The 20,948-nt window shown below is 41.3% G+C and overlaps 1 protein-coding gene across 11 annotated transcripts in view; it reads left to right on the top strand.

Annotated features, from left to right (window-relative positions):
• Positions 1–20,948, top strand: part of mark2b (MAP/microtubule affinity-regulating kinase 2b) — a 47,639-nt gene that overhangs the window by 13,509 nt on the left and 13,182 nt on the right. For 6 of the 11 annotated variants that reach the window (XR_004694736.2, XM_035149161.2, XM_035149163.2 and 3 more), the window contains exons 2-15: positions 2,968–3,138; positions 4,760–4,813; positions 7,319–7,367; positions 7,542–7,607; positions 8,022–8,092; positions 8,590–8,646; positions 10,425–10,661; positions 11,856–11,975; positions 13,386–13,736; positions 14,314–14,352; positions 14,713–14,770; positions 15,165–15,316; positions 15,990–16,084; positions 19,146–19,292. Coding sequence is in view for 10 of the 11 variants with exons in the window: in XM_035149161.2 (XP_035005052.1) it covers positions 2,968–3,138; positions 4,760–4,813; positions 7,319–7,367; positions 7,542–7,607; positions 8,022–8,092; positions 8,590–8,646; positions 10,425–10,661; positions 11,856–11,975; positions 13,386–13,736; positions 14,314–14,352; positions 14,713–14,770; positions 15,165–15,316; positions 15,990–16,084; positions 19,146–19,292 (1,667 nt within the window). In the remaining variant the exon portion in view is untranslated. The remainder of the gene's footprint in view (positions 1–2,967; positions 3,139–4,759; positions 4,814–7,318; positions 7,368–7,541; positions 7,608–8,021; positions 8,093–8,589; positions 8,647–10,424; positions 10,662–11,855; positions 11,976–13,385; positions 13,737–14,313; positions 14,353–14,712; positions 14,771–15,164; positions 15,317–15,989; positions 16,085–19,145; positions 19,293–20,948) is intronic. The other 5 variants (XM_047338874.1, XM_035149171.2, XM_047338871.1 and 2 more) reach the window with 4 other exon arrangements.

Genomic DNA, 20,948 nt, shown 5'->3' with positions numbered 1-20,948 from the left:
TGCACGGTTCCCCAAAATAATGTCCAAGCAGACTACTAATTAAGTAGTCTAATGACTCCTGGGTGGTTGACCCAGTAAAGCAAGTACTTAACCAAAGACTGAAAAGTTTGTCACGCTCCACTGACCTTCATATCAGTTCTTGTACAGCTGGGTTTTGTTTCAGACTGGGAGGTACTTCCTTAGATTCACGCAAAAAACATGACATTCAAACTTTCTGTAAAATCCAAGTTATCCAATATCTACAGTATAGTACTCTGGATTCTCCCATAAAAGCTAGAGCTGGTTAATAAAGGCGTATTGCTGCATCCATGCTATGTTAAAGTGTGAAATGTCTTTCAGTTTAAAAAAAAACCAACAAATGGTCTAAATTTTGTCATCCAGACTTTAAAGAGTGTGCCACCTTAACACATAAATATTGACACTCCTGTTATTATCTAACACATTATTCAAGCTCTCCTAATTAGAAACTTCCCAGGAAGTTTTAACTTGTTGAGTCTTGTATGTTTATTGCAAATAGCGCAGCATTGTCCTTGATGGGAACCACTGTGTTGTTGAGTGTGCAGATGCATGTTTCTTCTCCAGATATCTGTAAAACTACAGCTCTTTGTGTCTTTGTTATGGGTAGAACTGTTTTTATTTAGTTTTTAAAATGTGCTATTGTGAAAAATTTAAATTAGCATTGTTAGCACCAGTCCATCTATGTGTATTCATGGCCCAAGACATTGACTTTCTCAGGAGGAATCTAGAGAGAAATCAGGTGTATGGGTCGAGGAAGTTTTACATTTAAGCTCCTTGAATGTGTAATTTTATTACTTGTATATTGTCTCACAGACACCTGTTATAAACTACAAGAAAACAGAATATGATGCCGTATACCTTTTCCAGAAGACCTTGGGAGACACAAATGTTTTGTTAAGGGCAAAATCTGACCTCCAGGCTCTATTTTGGACAACATTACTCCAATGAGCTCAAAGCAAATGCTCAGTGAGTGACAGAGGAGGATAGATCAGCATAGGTCTCAGTGAGGACCACCCAACTGTTCCAGAAATCGGCTTTGTCCAGTCAGACAGGGTCTCATTGTGTCAAACAGTATGCACGTATGACATATTGTCTGTCTCTCTCTCCCACATGATCCAAAAATAAAAATCATTTGCTTCCCCCTCACACAAGCCCACATAAGGCCCTTCCCCTCTCCTCTGGGTTTAATGTAACTGTCATTTGCTTTTAATCCCTGACCCCCTCGTATTCAGTCTTAATCTGCCCTATTATACTTTATATGCAGGTCTGCACTGTCAGCATAAAGTTGTTGGGGGTGGGGGGGGGGTTTAAATGCAGACATTAGATCATACCATCTGGACCAAGAAACACAATGAAGTAATCATGGAAATCCTTGTTTCCCATGACCCAAGATCTGGTTACGGAGGGAGGAAGATTTTGATAAAATAAATTGTTTTTTGCAGGTAATTTGTAAAACAGAGCAAGCTTCTAATTTGTTCAAGCCCGAGAGAGAGAATTCAGCAAATGAAATGACTAGTCTGTTGGAGCGACATAACAGGAGAAAGAGATGATTTGTGTGAACCTCCTCACTCTGCAACAACAGTGTGAATTTCACTGAAGCGTCTCTCTCTCTCTCATTGGTGTCAAATCTCTGAGATTTGTGTGTGTGTGATTTCTGCTTCTGCATATGTTGGCATGTGTGACTGTGCACCCACACCTTTGTGGGGACGAGTGTGCATTCTCGTATCTTTGCACTGCTGTTTGTGCCGCAGTTAGTCTGTGTGTGTGTGTGTGTGTGTGTGTATGTGTGTGTGTTTGCGTCTCGTCACCCTGGAGCCAGTCGTCCTCTCCTCTGACCCTGATCCCTGTCACCTGTCTGCTCAGATCACACACACACACACACACACTCACACTCACACTCTCTCACACACACACACACACACTCACACTCACAATTGCTGTGACCCTTTCCTGGAGCTGAAACCCAATCGCAGTTGCCAGCCGTGCAAAACTTGCCAGCGCAGCAAGGTTTTGTTTTCTTTTTGTGGGTGTGTATATAGCTCCAAAGACCTACTGTCTGCTGTAAGATGAACTGAAGCAGAGTGATTGTTAAAAATAACTTTTATACATTACTGGCCTTGGCCGGAATCATGTGAAGGACCACGCCAGTGATGTACGTTCAGTGGGGCTCCAGTATAGTCACATAAATACAGTGCAGGAAGCAGGAGTAACTTGGGACGTGCATTTTGAGAAAAATGTCATTTGAAATTCACAAGGAACTTTTTGACCATTCTTAAAATACCCCCACACATGCACACAGAATGAGAGGGGGAAATCGAGAGAGAGCGGTGCACATTCGGACTTGATATGTTGGCTTTGCCTTACCTTTTGTTTATTTTACCCGTCCTGATCTGAAACCCAACGTGCGCTTACCCTAATATTAAGCCAGGGCAATACAACAAAGATAGCTGTTGAGTACTGACTGTCTATTCCAAGCCTATATCTTAATCTTGCCACTCCGTGATAATGCAGAACTTTAAACACAGAGCTTGGTGGAAGTGTTTGGTTGGTAGACTGTTTCTAATCCACAATAAAAAACTGAAGTTGTTTGGGCCATTATAACCTGTAATGTCCTATCTGAATGCGCAGTTATTCTCGGAAATATTAGTATATTTGCATTTTGTGTATGGGTGTGGACCCAAAAGCCTTAAATTTTTGTGCTGTTGCCGCTGTATTCAATGTGCAAATCAGTATCAGTAATTAATTTCAATGCTGCGTTTCTTTTCATGCGTTATTTTATAAGCAATACTTCTACCTGTCCACCATGAACTACTTTAAACCTCCTTTGAAATGGTTTAGTGAGGAATATAAAATGAAATCTGTTACATTTTCACAGTCACGTTCTAATACTTTCTGCCTTCAAGTCATCCTCTGCTTAAATAGTGTTTTCTGCCTTTTTTCTTTGTCCAGGAGACCAAGCCGTCATCTGGCCGCACCAGCATGCCGCGATGTCGGAACTCCGTCGCCACAACCACATCAGAAGAAACGCCGCACATCGGTAACTATCGGTTGCTGAAAACCATTGGCAAAGGCAACTTTGCCAAGGTCAAGCTGGCGCGACACGTCCTCACCGGAAAAGAGGTAGGCATGCACGATTGGAAAGCTTTTATCTGACCCTTGGTTTCACTTCCAGCGTCACTCCGACCTTCTGAACTTTTGAGACTTTTATTTTTAGCCAAATAGGTCACATTCTGGACAAAGGCTTTCCATAGGCTTGTTGCTAGGCTAAGAAAGCAGTTTTTACGCAAGAAGAAATATTTAAACCTTAAGTCTTTGTCTGGAAAATTAAGTATCACAAAAACAAACAGCCTTGATTGTTCTGATTAAGACACAGTGACAAACCGTCACTGAGATATTGTTAGCAAGTCTGGTTTAAGTGGCATTTGACTCCTTTTTTCAGGAAGTGACAGGTTAATCACCAAAAACTACTTTGGAAAGAAAAGGAGCTTCATATTTTTAACTATCCCTGAGTAGAAAAACAATATACATGTTTAGCGGATGTCTAAATGTTAATCTTCCTTCCTGCTTACTGAGAGCAGGGAAGGGTTCACGCTGTGATACACAGTAGGTCTGGTCTGATCTGAGGCTCGCATGGCTGTGGAGACGGTACATCTGCTGCAGGAGATTAGATCACCATTGTCCGCCTGAATAGAGAAGCCTAAATGTCTCTGGCTTACTGTGAATTCCAGATGTGATGTAACGTAGCACTCTGTCCCTTTAAGAGCGAAGCAGCGTCCGCTGTGAGCCCATGCCGGGCTCTGTCTGAGGCCCTGTCAAGCCAACTCTCGGCCTGTGTGGCGAGAGCAAGGGGTAGGCGGGCTCTGTCAATGTGTGACAGCCCTGTGCCTGACACCCTGATAACACTCCATGTGACTCGCTGGCACACACACACACACACTCAAAGAAAACAAGGGATAGTCAGAGGGCATGAAAGAGTCAGACAGACAAGTACAACCAGAAAGAGGAGTGGAAGAAAGGAGTTAGTTGACAGCGAAAGACAGAAATGGGAGAGAGAGAGAAGTAGACCTCCCTCTTCCTGTGTCCTTGTTGAGAGATTCTTTGTTTCCTTGCTTGCTGTCTTTAAGACTTCTTTTCTCACATCATATGTCTCCCAGCTTGCTCTTTGCATTTCTATGTTTCTATCTCTTTATGTTTATGATGTTGGTTTCCACGTTGGATTATGAACTATAGACCTTGATATTATAAGGGTAAAACCCTGCTTCAGCTCCGTTTATATAACTGTCGTTTGCAGTAATTGTGATTTTATCACTCAATGCTGCGAGATTGCATCGTACTGTTTTCACGTGTTTACAGGTTTTTTTGTTTCTTCTTTGGGACCTTTCCAGTATAAACACCATTCTTATTGGAATTAGAAGTCTTAATGTGGACCAAAGCCTGGTCAAAAACTCATTTCTGAGGTCCTGGGTTAGGGGGTGAGGTGTGAATTTAAGTGAGGTGAAGGTTGGAATTGGTTATGGTTGAGGATACGGGTTTGGCCGTCCACAAGGAAGTGTGGAATGGAAGTTCTAACAAGGATAGCTGCGCAAACTTAAAACAATGCTGGTCAGGTTTTCAGGGAGTGTGTGTGTCTGGGGCTGTACAGGTTTGTGTGAGGGGGATGTGTCAAACCCACTAACCCAGTGTAATGAATGAATGAATAATAGTGTAATAATAGATGAATATGTTCTTGTTTTGCTTGTAGGTGGCTGTAAAGATCATTGATAAGACACAGCTCAACTCCTCCAGTTTGCAGAAGGTGGGTCTCTCTAACTCTCTCACACACATGCACTTACACACACGGGCGACGGAATGAAATCCAGAACTCAGTCCCTCTTATCCCTTTTTTGCAGAAGTCATTTTCACTCTTCCTGCCCCATGTGTCTTTCTCTTTCTCTCTCTCTCTCTCTCCCTCTCCCTCTCCCTCCCTCTCTGTTTCTGAAGTGGTCTAGTTTTCAGAGAGAGTTTTAATTACAGGAAACAAGCTGCAATTACTTCCTTTGATCGTGGCAGGGTGGAGTCTGTCCACTTAAACGCACAACTCTAACCATGTACGCTTGCACACTAAACATACACACACACCAAGTGTCTTGCAGCCACAGACACAAGATATAGAATACACACTTGTGTGCAAAATCACTCGAAAGCATGTGATGTTTTAGATGTAGCAAAAGTTTAAAGTATTTGGAGAGTGACACATTTTTGTGCTTCAGACTCTGAGCTTCAGCACATCAAATTTGAAATTTAAATAAAGGATGACATGTGAAAGCAAGTCTCAGCTTCAATTTGAGGAGGTATACGTCATTATAGAAAGAACTGTGTGGGCGATGTGGCTCTTTTATCACATTACAAGCAAGCTGCATTCCACTTGCGGAAGACCAGGCTTAAAGGCAGAGACACAACATGCAGGAACTGGAGGTGGTTGCAGCGATGGCCTGGGAGAGGATCACCAGGAAAGATCCAAAGAGTCTGTTGATGTCTGTGGGTGAAAGATTTCAGGCTGGCAATGACCGCAAAGGTTTTTACCCAAATATTAAATATGAAGATGTTGTTTGACTTCACGTGTAACTGTTGAATCACCTTTGAACCCCTACATTTTGTGCACAATGTGTAAAACAAGTTATATCCCCCACTAATGTTATTCTACTCAAATTAAAGCTGAAACTTTCATCAAGCATCTTTTATTTTACATTCAACAGCATAAAAAAAGTTATTTGTAACTCTCCAAATACTTACATACAAGTCAGACTCCCTTGCATCGATTGTAAGTAAGCACTCAAATGCAAATCCATGTGCACTAGCCAATTATAGTTTTTGCAGGGATTGAAGTTTTCCATCAATTGGATTCTAGAAAAGCTGAATGAGATTAGTGTTGATCTAAAGTGGTGGGGGGGGGTGACACATTGAGCGAGCCTGGTGGCTGGGATGTAAAACGCAGACTATCTACAAGGTAAACATCATGACCCAAACACAAATATTCAAGGGCGCGTAGCTACACTGAGCTGCCTATATTCCCTGAGAAATCTAAGAGGAAAAAAAAAATCTATCTCACAATGCTTTAATGGGTTCTCTTCTGACCCATAGTTTCCACCAAATTTTGTGTAATTCAGTTATCCATCAGACAGACCAATAAACAAACTCAGACGAAAACATAACCTTGGTGGCGGTTATTACCTTCATTTACAACAGAGTCACCTCAAAGACATTGCAAACACACAAACAGGCAATGTTGTCAAACTAACAGGCCTATATCATATGTGGAAGATGTTGGTTTTTTATTCATCAAAACCCTGAGGAGCCTCATGTTAGAGATCAGAATTTGTTCAGCCAATCTTTACCAGTCAAAAGGACTTATTTCATGTTTGTTATGTATTTGTTATGGTTTTTTTAAGGGCAGTAAGAAAACCAGTCACCAGTTTTTAAAGCCAGATTTGGTAACGGTTGTGCATCAAAGGAGCTTTACACACAGGTACTATAGCTGACATTAGGATAAGCATAAATTCAGCTTTAGGGCTCTGATTTACATAGTTAAATATTGCAGTCTCTGTGTTGCTGTTTTGATTGTTTAGCAACACTAACAGCTCCAGCCTAGCAAGTTTCCAACAGTCTGTCTGTCTACAGTGTGACTTCCAGGTTATTTGCCCCCAATACATCCAGGAAGCACAGTGTGACTTTATCTGCTGACTCAGAGTAAATAAATTCCTACGGTCTTTACCGTAGGAACAGACCGGACGGCGTTAAGGTAGACTTCGGTTGAATTAGTACTTTTGAGTGCTACTGCCTGTCTCTCATATTGTTAAGAGTTTACAAGTAGCTGAAAAAAATCAAACTTTTCACTTGGGTGTTAAACTCTGGGATCCTTAAATATTTTTTTGGCAGACCCTGGTTTTAAACCGGTATTGCCGGAATCGCTGCTGTTGCGTCACCACGAGCCTTGTTTGTTTTTGCCTTCCTTCGAGTAATCTGACTCACATGTTCATAAACAGGAGATGAATGTTTGTGTTTTCAGTGTCATTTGACACTACAAATATTGAATGGAGTCTTTGCAATGACACTTCAATCTTAAACTAAAACAGCTATTTTTCAATCTCAGAATCTTTTTTCCTTTTCCCTCCATGTCCATTTGTGCACATACACTGACACTAAATATCTTTGACACCATTTGCACAGGAACATGTCGAGTATAAATGTAACTCACAACACCACCACCTGACATCTGAAAGTGTGTTTGACACAACACTTTGTGTGGCTTGCTTTCTAACAGCTCTTCCGGGAGGTGAGGATCATGAAGATGTTGAATCACCCCAACATAGGTGAGTCACACAGACACGTGAGCTGTTCACTCTGTCATCACTCACTAAGAACCAGACTGTTATGCATTCATAATCCTTTTGCTATTATCATTCCTCTTTCTTCTCCCACCTCCCTCCAATTCACTCATCCCTTTCCATTCAATTCTCATTCCTTCTTTCTTTCTCCACCTCCAGTCAAGCTCTTTGAGGTCATCGAGACAGAGAAGACACTGTACCTGGTAATGGAGTATGCTAGTGGAGGTAAGTGCGTGCCACTGTGAAATCATTCCCCCTGAGGCTCGGCTCTCTGGATGCTATCATATGGTTCCCATCAAACAAAAAATGCTACCTGTCTTTAATGTACAGCCTCTAGAGTCTTTCAGAAGTTATTTGTCCAAAGGGTTGTTATCAGAAATCGCAATATCCTCTTTTGTATTTAGCCTGCTCTTGTGTGCTCTCTTTTTTTTACGCTTATGTTCTCAGATGAAATTGAAAATCAGTTTTTCTGTCTTACATTTCAGGCCGTAACTTAGAAATTACTTAAAATTATGACCATTTTTGCTCCTTGTTTTTAAAGCACAGTACTCCTCAGATCATTGAACCAATACTATTAAGGAGACTAGTGTCCGTTTCCAACACTAAAACGTCTCTCCTCATCATTCTCTCGTCTCCCAGGAGAGGTCTTTGATTACTTGGTGGCCCACGGCAGGATGAAGGAGAAAGAAGCCCGTGCCAAATTCAGACAGGTGTGTGCTGGGGGGAAATTTTCTCTACTTGTGTGTGTAATATCATAGATAAATTATGCTAATATGTTTAATTTAGGATAAGGTTTGATTGAGATTTAAAGTGCATCGTCAGTGTGGAGTCTTTCTGTATTTGTGGAATAGTGGCAGGTGGGATGGGAGCAGAAGGAATCATTTTTAGGGGACAGCCTTACACACGACTTACTACATATCATTTATGGTTAAAACTATGTATTTTATTTTTAAGAAACTCTGTGTAATTATTCTTAATTCTTTAAATTAAGCACAAAAAGACTTATGCTTTCAATGATAGAATTTTCTTTCTTACCATTAACACGAGGGACTGCTTTAATTTTTCATTCCTACTAAATCCATATGATTGTGTCCTGATGAAATCCTAATGAGGAGCTCTCACTGATTCAACCTTGCCATTTTGTCATCCTTTCTCTCACCCTATGACTCCCTCTTTCTCTCTCTCTCACTCACTTCTCACTCTGCAGATTGTGTCAGCAGTGCAGTATTGCCATCAGAAGTGTATAGTACACAGAGACCTCAAGGTGAGAGAAAACACACACGCACAAACACACATTCATGACTTACATTGAGCGTTGAAGCGCAAGCAGCCTCTCTCTCTGAGTCTCTACTCACAAAGATGTCATTCTCTTTCAAGTACAATGACATACCCATTCATCTCACACACACACACACACACACACACACACACACACACACACACACACACACACACACACACACACAGTTGACAGCTGTACGTCTTTGGTCGTCTCCTGTTTTCTCCTTGTGTCTCTATTTTACTCCCAGTCTTTGATTCACAGTATGGTTGCCAATAAAGAAAAGCAACACACACTCACTTATCTATTATTATTTCCGGGTCATTTTGGTTCTTAGTATTATGCAGTTATAAATCCTCTTATTGTGTCAGCAGGCAGAATAAGAGGACAATACATTATCATGATTACTGTAACAATGATCAAGCGGGAACCTTTCATCCCAAAGTCCCACTCATGGTTATTTTTAACTTTTTAATAGACTTTTGTTTTGGATCAAGAAACATTTTCTGCACATTAAGCAGGCAATGATGGTTAATAATGGTTGTCCTTTACCAAAAAGAAAAAAGGGCAGCATGGGAAAAAAGAGGTTTCTGGAGGACAGACAGTTCTCATTATTATAATGCGTACCATCCTGCACATTATCCTAATCACTCTTGATCTGAGGGGTTACGATGTGAAATCCAGGACAGGCTTAACTCTACTGGGCCTGACACTGCGAGAGCAATTTTGATGTGCAAAATTATTCTCTCTGGGTCCAGAGATGTAAAAGAAAACAGTCCAGATAAATCATGTTCTACTTAAGTTTTAAAACACTGTGCCTACAAGAGTAGTGGCTCTTTTTTCTTCTGAAAAACACATCATCACAGTTAAATTTAATTGTTCGACCAATTGAAAATATTAATGAGCTGGGGCGGCGTATAACTCACCTGGTAGAGCTGCCCCCCCATATCGAGGCTTCATGTCTCTGCAGCATTCAGGGTTCAATTCCAGCTTGCGGCCATTTGCTGCGTGTCACCCCCAGTCTCTTCTGTCCCCCCTTTCACGTCTAACTCTGTCCTGTCAAATAAAGGCCTAAAATGCCCCCCAACTTAAAAATGTTAATGAGCTATAGATAAAATCTGCCAACAAATAAATGACAAGCCAGTTTTTGTTTATTTATTAGGTCAGCGCTTACAGATGATGTCAGTGACGTATTAAACACACACAGAAGCTGCAGAGTATTCAGAGCAAGTGAAAAGGAGAGTGCACCTGTTGCTAGGCAACCCCCGCCTCCTTGCTCACTGGCTCACTTTAGGCTCAGGAATACACACACACACAGAAATAAACTGTGCTAGCTCACTTTGCCCATTGTGTGCTACTTGCAGGCCCCAAGCCATTACTCTTAAAACCCCTTCTCTCACCAAAGACCCAGTTTTTTCCCCAGAGAAAGGTGTATTTCAAATATAGTGTCTGTAATGAGTTGCAGTGTGTAATTACTGCTCTGCATGTCTATTTGTCAAACTCTTCTGCTACAAAGTTAATGTTCCTCTGACCAAGTGTAAAAATATCACAGTAATGCAATACACAAAGCAAATCTCAAGTATTTGTTTTGTTTCTTGGCGCATGTACCATTTAGGAAAAAATAAATCCCAGCACATTGATTATCTTTCATTTTCTCCTGTATCTTTTTCTCCCACCACATCCTCCTGCACTCTACATCATAATTATGTCTTTATTTTCATCTCTTTTTTCATTCTCTCACACTCTCGTCTGTCTGTCTGCAGGCGGAGAACCTGCTGCTGGACGCAGACATGAACATCAAGATAGCGGACTTTGGCTTCAGTAATGAGTTTACTCTGGGGAACAAGTTGGACACATTCTGCGGCTCCCCGCCCTACGCTGCCCCGGAGCTCTTCCAGGGCAAGAAGTATGACGGGCCAGAGGTGGACGTCTGGAGCCTGGGGGTCATCCTCTACACACTGGTCAGCGGATCGCTGCCCTTTGATGGACAGAACCTCAAGGTCAGGGAAAGGAGAGCGAGTGTTTGTGTGTGTGTGTTAATGTTACATAAGTGGATGTCTGTATTCTGTGGGTGGTTGCAGTATTTGTCATGCTGGTTTCTGTTCCTCTACAGAAAGCAGAAACTGAACTCAAGAATGAGTGAACTTGTACTTTTTAAATGGATTTTGGTGGTTTTTTTAGACCGAAAAGAAGATTCAATACTCTCTGAGAACTGTACTTATTCTCACCACCTATCACACTGTGCATTCAGTCAGTACCCACATGACTCATTCTTGAAGTGCAGACACATTTTGGGTGGGCGATATGACATTGAATGTGATGCTATTGATATTAACATGCCTGCAGAACACATCGATGTTCATTAAATATGCCTTTGCACTACCTCTTGCTGTGCACACTTTTGTTTGACACCTACATTTCTAGGTTTACTAATTATTTAACAAACGACTTCACTGTCTTCTGTTTTTAATCCCTTGTGGTTGATGCTATAATAAAATATATTCCTTTTCTTTATGTGTGATGCACTCACAAAAAGTGTGAAGTGATTACGTCAGTGTTTAAGCACTTCATTTAATTATTTTGATATTTTAATTTCAGTATTTGTTTCTCTGAATATTCAGTCCCTGGCAGTCTAAGCTCCTTGAAAGCCTCTTTTGTGCATTATAGTGTTTAAACAAGCACTTATCCTCCAGTGTCTGAATAAGTGATAATTTATGAGACCCATAATATCCACTGAAGTAAATTACCAACACTTTAGGCAATGTTAACTATTTGTCCCGGGTGATTGTATGGAAGCTGAAAAATATCTAAAATCAACTAAATCAAAATTAATTCATTACCAGAAAATGAATGAATGTCATTTTTTCCCCTAATGTCACACATTGTTTGAATCGTAGCTTATTTTTCAATGCTGACCAGCTTTTGGTTAAGTGAATGGGGTGCCTGTTCAACAAAACTATTAATCATTTGTGGGCGTAACCGCAGCTAATGTTGCAATTTAGCTAATTCAAGCCAAAACAGAGGGAACTATATTGAGAGAGATGTAAGGAGCTGCATACAGATGAGATGTTGATTTAAAACACATCCAAAAATGTACAATGTTTGCACAAACGCACAACACAATCAGGATAACCAATCAAATCCTCAGTCTTTCCTCCTCCAAAACCTAAAGTTGTGCCCTTTTCCATCTCCAGGAATTGAGAGAGCGTGTCCTGCGGGGCAAATACAGGATTCCCTTCTACATGTCGACTGACTGCGAAAACTTACTTAAGAAGTTCCTCATCCTCAACCCCTCGAAACGAGGCAGCCTCGAGGTACATGCATCAATCGACACACGCATTCACAAAGCACAAGACACTGTTGGATTGCATTGTTGAAAGCATGTGGATATAAGTGAAGCTGGGTAATTTAAAAAATCGATTTCTGCCATGTTATTACCCTTTTATTTAATTCTCACGTTGAACAAGACTTTCCTTATATTTGTATCTATAAAACATGGACACTGAAAAAAACGTACCTAAATTATCAGTCTTTGAATGTAGTGCTATACTCTATACCTGGCCTTACCAGCTATATGTGACTTTGTTACTGAAGTGTAAAGTTCTTTTTAAAACCATAGTAAATACTTGTGAGTTAATAAATTTATGACTTGCTGAATTTGGTTGCACTAAAGGTGGATGACTGGAAACTGCTTTAGACGGAAGGTTTTATCATTCTTTAGTTTTTGCTTGACCTGTTAAATGTAGAAGCAGCACTGTTAAGTAAACTCAAGTTTTAGTGCCAGAAATCAGTCATGTGTCTGTTTCATTTACACCTGCTTTAGAGTTTGAGTGTTTTAGATCAAGCAGCTCACTGACTGAGGGTGATTGAATTTACATCTGTGTAAATCTCATTAAGCAATCTGTGAAACATTATGTCCTGATATGTCCTGTTGCCTTTGGCCACAATTTTTACCTGACACAATCTGTTTGAATTATGTACGTGATCATCATCCATTTTTTTGTGTCCAAGGGTGTCCCTGAAAACAAGACGGGTCATCTGTAGGAGTTCATCTCTTTATTCAAAGCTCAGTGAAGCTCAACTCAGGATGCAGAACCCTGAACTGGAAAATCAATTGTTTAAGAGTGGCTGTTACAATTATGTGTTTATTCCTCAAAGCAGATATTCTTTTTTGAATGGAGAGAGTACTACGACGGAGTGTTGCATTATGGGTTGTTTGTAGCCTTAATGTTGCTGGGTTAGTGAGTGTTTTCAAGTCTGTCTATTGTGAGGCTTTCAGAGTGTTTGATTAGTCCAGTTTAACCTGCAGGAGTTTCTTAAGGCTGGTGTAACATGTTCTGCTGCCAAAGAGGAAATAGTCAAAACAACTTCCTGGTGTCTTCCAACATCTTTACTAAAGGGGAAAAAAACATAGAAATATCTGCCATACAGCCTAGAATTCTGTCCATCGTGAGCGAAACCTAAGCCCAAAGAAATCCAGGGAAAACCCTGTGAAATTTATTGCACATCTGAATGTTACAAAGGAACATTTATTTCTATATTGACAATAAATACCTAGCTGAGCCCGTGAGAAAAACCCTACTGAATACAATGGTAATGGTGTACCCTCCTTGTTTGCCATCCACTCTTCCCTTAACCTTTCCTCCCTCCTCTGCTTTTTCCCCTTCATCCTCTTTGACATCTTATGTCTCCCTCTATCTGTCTGTTTGACTTGCTCCCAGCAGCAGATAATGAGGGACCGATGGATGAATGTGGGCCACGAGGAGGAAGAACTCAAACCCTACATTGAGCCCCAGCCAGATTATAAGGACCCCAGGAGGACAGGTAGGCACAGAGACACACAGAAAAAAGGTAAATGCATTCCTTTATACATATGTTCATTTTTTCACTCACACGCAACGGTCATGTGTCCTTCGGAGAACAGTGGAGTAATTATGATCTGCTTTTTCTGTGTGCGTGTAGAAATCATGCTGCAAATGGGATTCTCTCAGGAGGAGATCCAGGACTCGCTGGTGAACCAGAAGTATAATGATGTAATGGCTACATACCTGCTACTGGATTATAGGAACTCTGAGGTATACTGATTCTCTTACACTCACTCTATGTTGTTCTTTCAACCCATTGAGACCTTTTGGCACTGAACAAAAACACACTCTAAGACCTGTTGAAAACGACCACCTAAAACCTGAGAGCTGACAGAATTGCCAACGTTTATAAAAACTTTAATATGTCAGCCCCTGAAGCAGATACAGACATGAAATAAAAACATTTCATTCTTAGTCAACAGTTTAACTTCTTCATTGACGTTGGTTGGTTTTTTAAGTGACCAACAAAGCCTGCAAACTTGCCGAGATCTCCTCTACTTGTCTGAAACGCTACTTTCAAAACTTCTCGCAGGCTAAGAGCGCTAACAAACAAATATTTCCCATGATGCATTTTGCCTTTTCCACAAGCATTTCAGTGAATCACAATGTATTTCATCAGTCACATGTCTTGAAAACACATACGTCTCATCTAGCTCTAAAGGGAGAAGCATGCAAACATCAGGTCTGAGGCACTATTTTTAGTCCTTGGTATTTGTTGTATCCACACCAGAGCATCTCTGCATTCATCTGCTCCTGACACACATTTGTCTTGTTTTCTCTTCCTCAGCTGGATGAGGTTGGAATCAAGCCTCGACCAGGAAGTGATGTAAGCAACATTAATGCCCCCTCCCTGCCTCACAAGGTACAATGAGAACACATAGTTATCTGCTAACACGTAACGAGGTCTCCCGACTCCAGGCAGTGACACGTGATCACAACATAAGCAACCAGTGAATCTACTTTGATGTTATCCTCTTTTTAGGTTTGTGATTGTAGACCGACACACAGTATCAGTGAGCATCAGCAACCACTGCCTCCATGCATGCTTGAAGTTTTTGCATTAATGGTTGAACAGCTCTATGGATTAGAGAAAAGTGGCTGTAAACATCCCAATCCCAATATGCGTGTGTGTAAACCATCTGTGACATAAAGAATGACACAGTGACCCGGGTCCTTCTTGTCTAAGGTACAACGCAGTGTGTCATCCAACCAGAAGCCTCAGAACCGCAGAACCACTGACCAGGGTGAGATCTGTGTGTGTCTCTTGAGATTGGGGGGAGCCGGTGTGTATGTTTGTGCTTGGAGATGAGGAGCAACTTCAGTTTTTGAAAATAACTCTTCACAGTTAACTATAGACATGTTATAAAAAGAGGGGAAGAAGGAGAGGGAACAGAAAGGAGGTGGAGCAGGGAGGGTTGATTCTATATGGGAACAGAGAATGAAGTAAGAAAGGAGGAGTGGAGAGGGGACAAGGTGTTTTTTAAGAGGGCTGGCAGAGCAGATTTAATGAAATGAAGCCACGAAAGAAGGTGAGACTGATTTAATAATAGTGTTGTCAGGATTTTGACCGATGATTGGCAGAAAGCTTCAAGTGACGGCCTTTCTGATGCACTCCCTCTTTCCCTTTCTTTTTCCTAGGCTCCTCGTACTCTAAGAGGGGGGGTCAAGCAGACAACCGGACTGCAGCTGATGATTCTGGGAGGAAGGGTTCGTCGGGCAGCTCCACTACCAAGGTGCCGGCCAGCCCTCTCGTCTCCACTGACCGCAAGAAGAGCGCCACGCCCTCCACCGTGAGACCAATCTCACACACACGCACACGCACACACTCTGCATACACGACATTTTCAACACTGAGATTTTTGTGTTTAAAAAATCAAACTTATATTTAAGGATTTAGAATGGATGTTTCCTGGCTTCCCATCCTGTATTGACTTACACAGACGCCACGGTGTGTTCCTTGAGGTTCCTGATCACATCTTTCCCTCGGACTATATGGACATCTACCTGTTTGACATTTCTCCCACTCCCTTGTTAGTTTTGTCGCACCTATAAGGGTGGGACAACAGTTATCGTTTTTAATATTATATGGACTTCTGCTCCACCCAACCTCAACATGATCAAAGCTTTTTATCCGTCAGGGCCATGAAAAACAACCGGGCAGGTGTGCATGGGCTTTAGATGACAACTTAATATTACTGAGGTATCCGTAAATGGGTTTTGTAATTGTTTGATTGTGCAGGTAATTTTGAGCAGCTACTCTTAAGGCATCATTTGGTGAGGATTTAATAAAGTTTAGGTAATTAAAGTCATTGCTGGTTCGAGGCTGTTCCAGGAATAACTGGTCACCTTTGATGTCATCCTCCCTCCACTGCACTGATCCCTCACTGTCCATAACTATATCCTGAGTTGAAATTATTCCTTTATTTTTAACCCTCTTCTCATTTTCTCCCTCTCTTCCTACAGAATAGCATCCTGTCCACCGGTACCAGTCGCAGTCGAAACTCTCCTCTGACAGAGCGAGCCACGCTGAGCCAGGGCATCCAGAACGGCAAGGACAGGTACACAATCACAAAAGAGACACGTTTTCAAACCGACAAGGACAAGCACACCCACATGCTGTCATTCTCACATACACTTTGTCGTTAGTCACTTGCAACCCAACTAGTTGCTTCGAGGCACACTGCTTGATCACCAGCACACATTTAATACAAACACACTCATTATGGTCTGTGAATGAAGCAGTGCCACAGCTGTCTCCGCGACTGAATCCCAGACCTTTGCTGGTGCTCTCCAGAGCGCTGCCAGCTGGCTCAGGGAGGCCCGCGGCCCAGGGCGGGGTGAACCCTCCTGGATGAGGAAATCAGGCTCTCTTGGGTATTTAGGCCAAACCTCCAGTAGATTACAGATTACCCGAGATGGTCTGATGGAGGCCTGCCAGTCAGAGCAGAGCAGGGTTCGCTGGACACGCACACACACACACACATTCTCACGTTCAAAGGATGACACACAGTGGCCCTAACTTATTCTTCAAACTAACTTTTCTTTCTATTTTCTTCTTTTAAAAAAGTTTTATTTTTTTCAAAAAAATAGTAGAATCTCGGTTTTTAAGAAAATAAAACAAGTTGAGCTCCATTCTTCTTTATTTCCTCACTGAATTGGTCCTGCACAGTTCTTTTTTTATCCTTTCTCATCTTATCCTTCCTTGTTAAACTTTTACTTCCAACTCTCCTTTCTTCCTCAACCACAATAAACAACTTCACTTTGAACCAAATTGTCTTTAGGTCACACTGGAGTTGCTTGATTGTGAACTTTCTATCTTCACACTTTCACACGTTTAGTTTAAACTAAATCCGAGTCGTCAAATTTCTCGCTCAGGAGCGCGTATATATAAACTACCCGCATATCCCTCATGCATTAACCAGCCATATGCTTTTTGTGTGTTTTTTTTATTTTAAGCATTAAACATTAAGCCAAACCATAATTCATACAAAGTGGCCATTGTCATTACTGCTTAATTCTCAAATGACCCCTCGTTCCCACAATAGTGTCCATCACAAAAAAATGATTGAAATGAATCCATATTCATTTGACACGTTTCTTGAACACTTCATGGCACCGAAGTGGTCATTTGAGACAGCATTGCTTTTTTTTTAATACTGTGGGTCTGTTAGCCATAGTGGACTCTGCTAACGTAGTGTTTGTCATCCGCTTTGATTATTTTTAAGTTACTTTATTTGATCATCATTAATGCTTTGAAGTTTGGGCTACTATTCTTGTTAAACCCCCTCCCCATTCCCAAACCTGCCCATTTTCTTTCTCTCCTTTTCTAATTTTCCTCATCTGTTCTTTTATCTGCGTCTGAGCTCTTGTCCCTCTGGATCTCAAGTCACTTGCGTTTCCTTGGCATCTCCTTTCTTTTCCTTTTTTCCCACCTTCCTTTTTCTTTTATGTCTTTATATTAATCTCTCCTCTCTCTCTCTCTGCTCTCTTTCTAAGGAGATTAGGAAGACTTGTGATGGAATATTAACTCTTAGTGGCACTCCTTGTACTTGGCTCTTAATAAGCTTACACATACACAAAAAGATCTACACACACATACTGAGGCTCTACACATACAAACTCATTGACACACACACAGGCTTAAACATACATGTCACACATGCTCAAATGGTTGCCACACACTGGGTTGTCCAGTGAATGCGGTTATTTTTCCATCACCAGCCGGGCTAATCCCTGTCAGAAAGAGTGTGTGTTTTCCTCTCCGCTATGTGTTTGTTTTCTTTGTAATTAGCAGCTGTTTGGTTGACCTCTATAAATGTCCCTCTCTCTCTCTCTCATTCCTCTGCTCTCTCTTCAAGCTATCTCTCTGTCGTACCACTCTCCCCCGTCTCTTACTGTTTGTTTCTGTGTGTGGAAAAAAAAAGTCAAGTCCGAACCGCCAGCAACGTGCAGAGCTTTGTAGCCCGTAGCAACACTTTGCTGATTAATAAAGGGTTCAGGAAATAGCCTGTGTTGTTTTGGCTTGATTTTAGTTTTAGAACCGCATGCACCATGAAAATGACAGGGAGTTTCGAAAAGGAGTCGTCAGGCACTTGACAGGCAGAAGTCGCAAGACAGGTTAAACCTATAAAACGACAAGCTTGGAGGTCAGAGTTATTGTCTCATCTAAGGACAGTGAAAACAGCTTTATGTCCTGTCCAACATCTGCTTGTCTACATGTACTTAGTGACAGTTATGTAGATTTAAACTAGAAACATTTATTATGGGCTGCAGATGACATAACTGTGGATTGATATGCAATAACTATTGCGAGGGAACGCAAAAGTAAACAATTATTCTTCATGGGAACCTTTAGGGGCTCCGTACAAACAATGCAATGTAGTGTGCTTTAAATCAGACATTAAAAATAGGGATCAAATTTAAAAACCAAATATTTTCTCTGAGGTTATTTACACACAGAAGAGGGATTTGGTTCGGGCTTATTTTACTTGGCACCCAAACAAGATTAACTCTAGTATTTTTTATATGTATGCCTGTACCAGAGGTATGTAAACCCATAATTTTATTTATATATTTAAAGGGGTGCCTTTTATTGTTTTTGCTGCACAATATGTCGCATTTTGATCTGACTTTATCCACATGATGTCTGTTTGTTTTCAGTCTCTTGTCAAGTTGGTCTTTTGTGCTCTGCCTTTTGTGTCAGGCAGATATTACATACATAGATGGTTTCTTTTTGTGAAACCATGATGGAGCAATGTACAAAAAGACCAACTTTTCTTCATTGTTTCGTGTCCTCTTGTTCTACGTGTTTGCTGTTTGTCTTGAGTGTCTACTTCCTCTATTCTCTCTCCTGTGCTCTCTGTTCCCCCACCCCACCCTTAGTGTGTGTTCATTAAGTGCTGCTTCTAACCATGCTCCACCTCACCTCTCCGCCCACCCACAAACAAACCCCGCCCATGTTGTGTTTGCCTATGTGTGTATGTTGGTATGTATGTTTGACTTTATGTATGTATGGTGTGTGTCTCCTGTGTCACTCACGTGTGTTGGGGTGTGTGCATATACGTGTGTTTGTGTCGGGCGGGGCACTCCCATTCCTACCCCCTCCTCCCCCCTCCCCAGCCTAAACACTCCGGGCTCCCGCGCCTCCACTGCCTCAGCCGCTGCCGTCCTATCCTCCTCCTCCTCCTCCTCGCGTCCCCGCCACGGCAAGTCCTTGTCCTCCTCCAATCATCCATGCCCCTCTGACCTGCATGCACCACGGCCCAGGCAAGTCTCTTACTCACTCTCTTTCTCACACACACATGCACACTCACAGCCCCGTTCAGCACGAACCACTTAACTCAGCACAGATCAACATCCTTCCCATAGTGGACAATGAGGAACAAGAAGAGCTGAAGAAGGGATAAAGTGATTTGTTGTCTCTAAAGCCTCCATCCACCGCTGCTTCATTAAAGGGAGGGCACCAACTTTTTTTATATATATATTTTGTTTTAAAAACCAACTCTTTGATTACATTTTAATCACACAGCAACAGATCCTGGCACACAGTGGAGAACCATTCGCCAATATTTGTCTCCCCGAAATTGTGTATTCCCCCAAGAGTTGGTGGGAACACAAACCGCTCTGCTTACCAACTCACACAAACACATGTTCCCAAATAATAACTGAATATAACTTTTTAACTATGTAACCATTTCTGTAAGATTTATTCTTAGATATTTATTTGCCTGTACAGTATGTAATTGTCTTTCAGTCACCTAAAATCACTAGCTATAATGAATATAAAGAAATATCCAGAAATATCTTGATAGATTTTATATTTATTAACAATAAAAAGGCTTGTTGTGTTAAACCAAAGAGAAGTTCAGAAGTCTGACCTGCGACAACGTTACACTTGTTTTTGCATTTAGATCCTTTTTTTTTACGGAGATATTTTTTTTCCGCTCTCTACAGTAAGCCAAACCAGGAAGCAAAGTTAGCATTAGTTCAGCAGCAAAGACGGTACACAACACTATCTTATCTGAGTCGCAGTGAGTTACAGTTCAGTCAATTTCTCGAACAAAGACATGCCGTACTGAGTTACTTAGCAACAGACAAGTCAACAGCAAAGCTCAGAAAACTGTGCAAGCTCAACTTGTTTGACGTTGCTCGTTCTTTGGCCAGTCAGTCCTGCTCAAACCTCACACTCACCCAGCGGACCTGCACAATCAAGACTGCACAATAAGAGCTTGAGAACTAGATGAGCTGGTTTTTTGTCAGTGTAGACAGACCACAAATTCAGGGAAGAGAAGTTGGTGGACCAGCAGACATTAGGTCTCCAGCCAGAGTGGTTTCATTTGCTATATATAATCTTCATTATTGACTGACTCTTTAATGGGGTGTGCTGCTTATGTAACTTCCCAGTCAAAGGAACAAATCAGTAATAAATTTAACAAAGTGGCATTTTCTAGAAACTTTGAGACAATATTATTGGATAAAAGTGCTATATGCTTTCATCTTGAGCATTTTCTTGAATGTAAAGCACAACCCATTACAGTTTCAAACTTTATAGAAAATAAGGACAAAACCTCATCTACGGACAAGTTTTCTTTTTTGCTAGATTATGAGCACAAATATCAGCATGAATAATTTACTGTTCATGTTTTTTTATTAAAGAAAATATCTTTGGTGATCTTAGCATATAAGCCACCAGGCCGTCAGGGGCACGATATGAACAGTTTTGCTGTTGTAACTTTATTTAAGTGCAGATGCTCTGGGAAGAATCAGGCAAAATGTGTTGTGTTGTGTTGATGTTTGTGTGAAACTATATTTAAACAGTTGCACGCCCTGTGTGGATAATTGTCCTTCATTTGGTCATATGACGTGTTGTGTCTGTTGACTGGGGTTTTTTCGCTGGCTGGTAGATTTAAATTTCACTCCTGT

Source organism: Hippoglossus stenolepis, chromosome 23 (assembly GCF_022539355.2).
Source record: "Hippoglossus stenolepis isolate QCI-W04-F060 chromosome 23, HSTE1.2, whole genome shotgun sequence".
NCBI lineage: Eukaryota > Metazoa > Chordata > Actinopteri > Pleuronectiformes > Pleuronectidae > Hippoglossus > Hippoglossus stenolepis.
The sequence above is the reverse complement of the archived record's forward strand: the minus strand, read 5'-3'. Positions and strand labels throughout refer to the sequence as shown.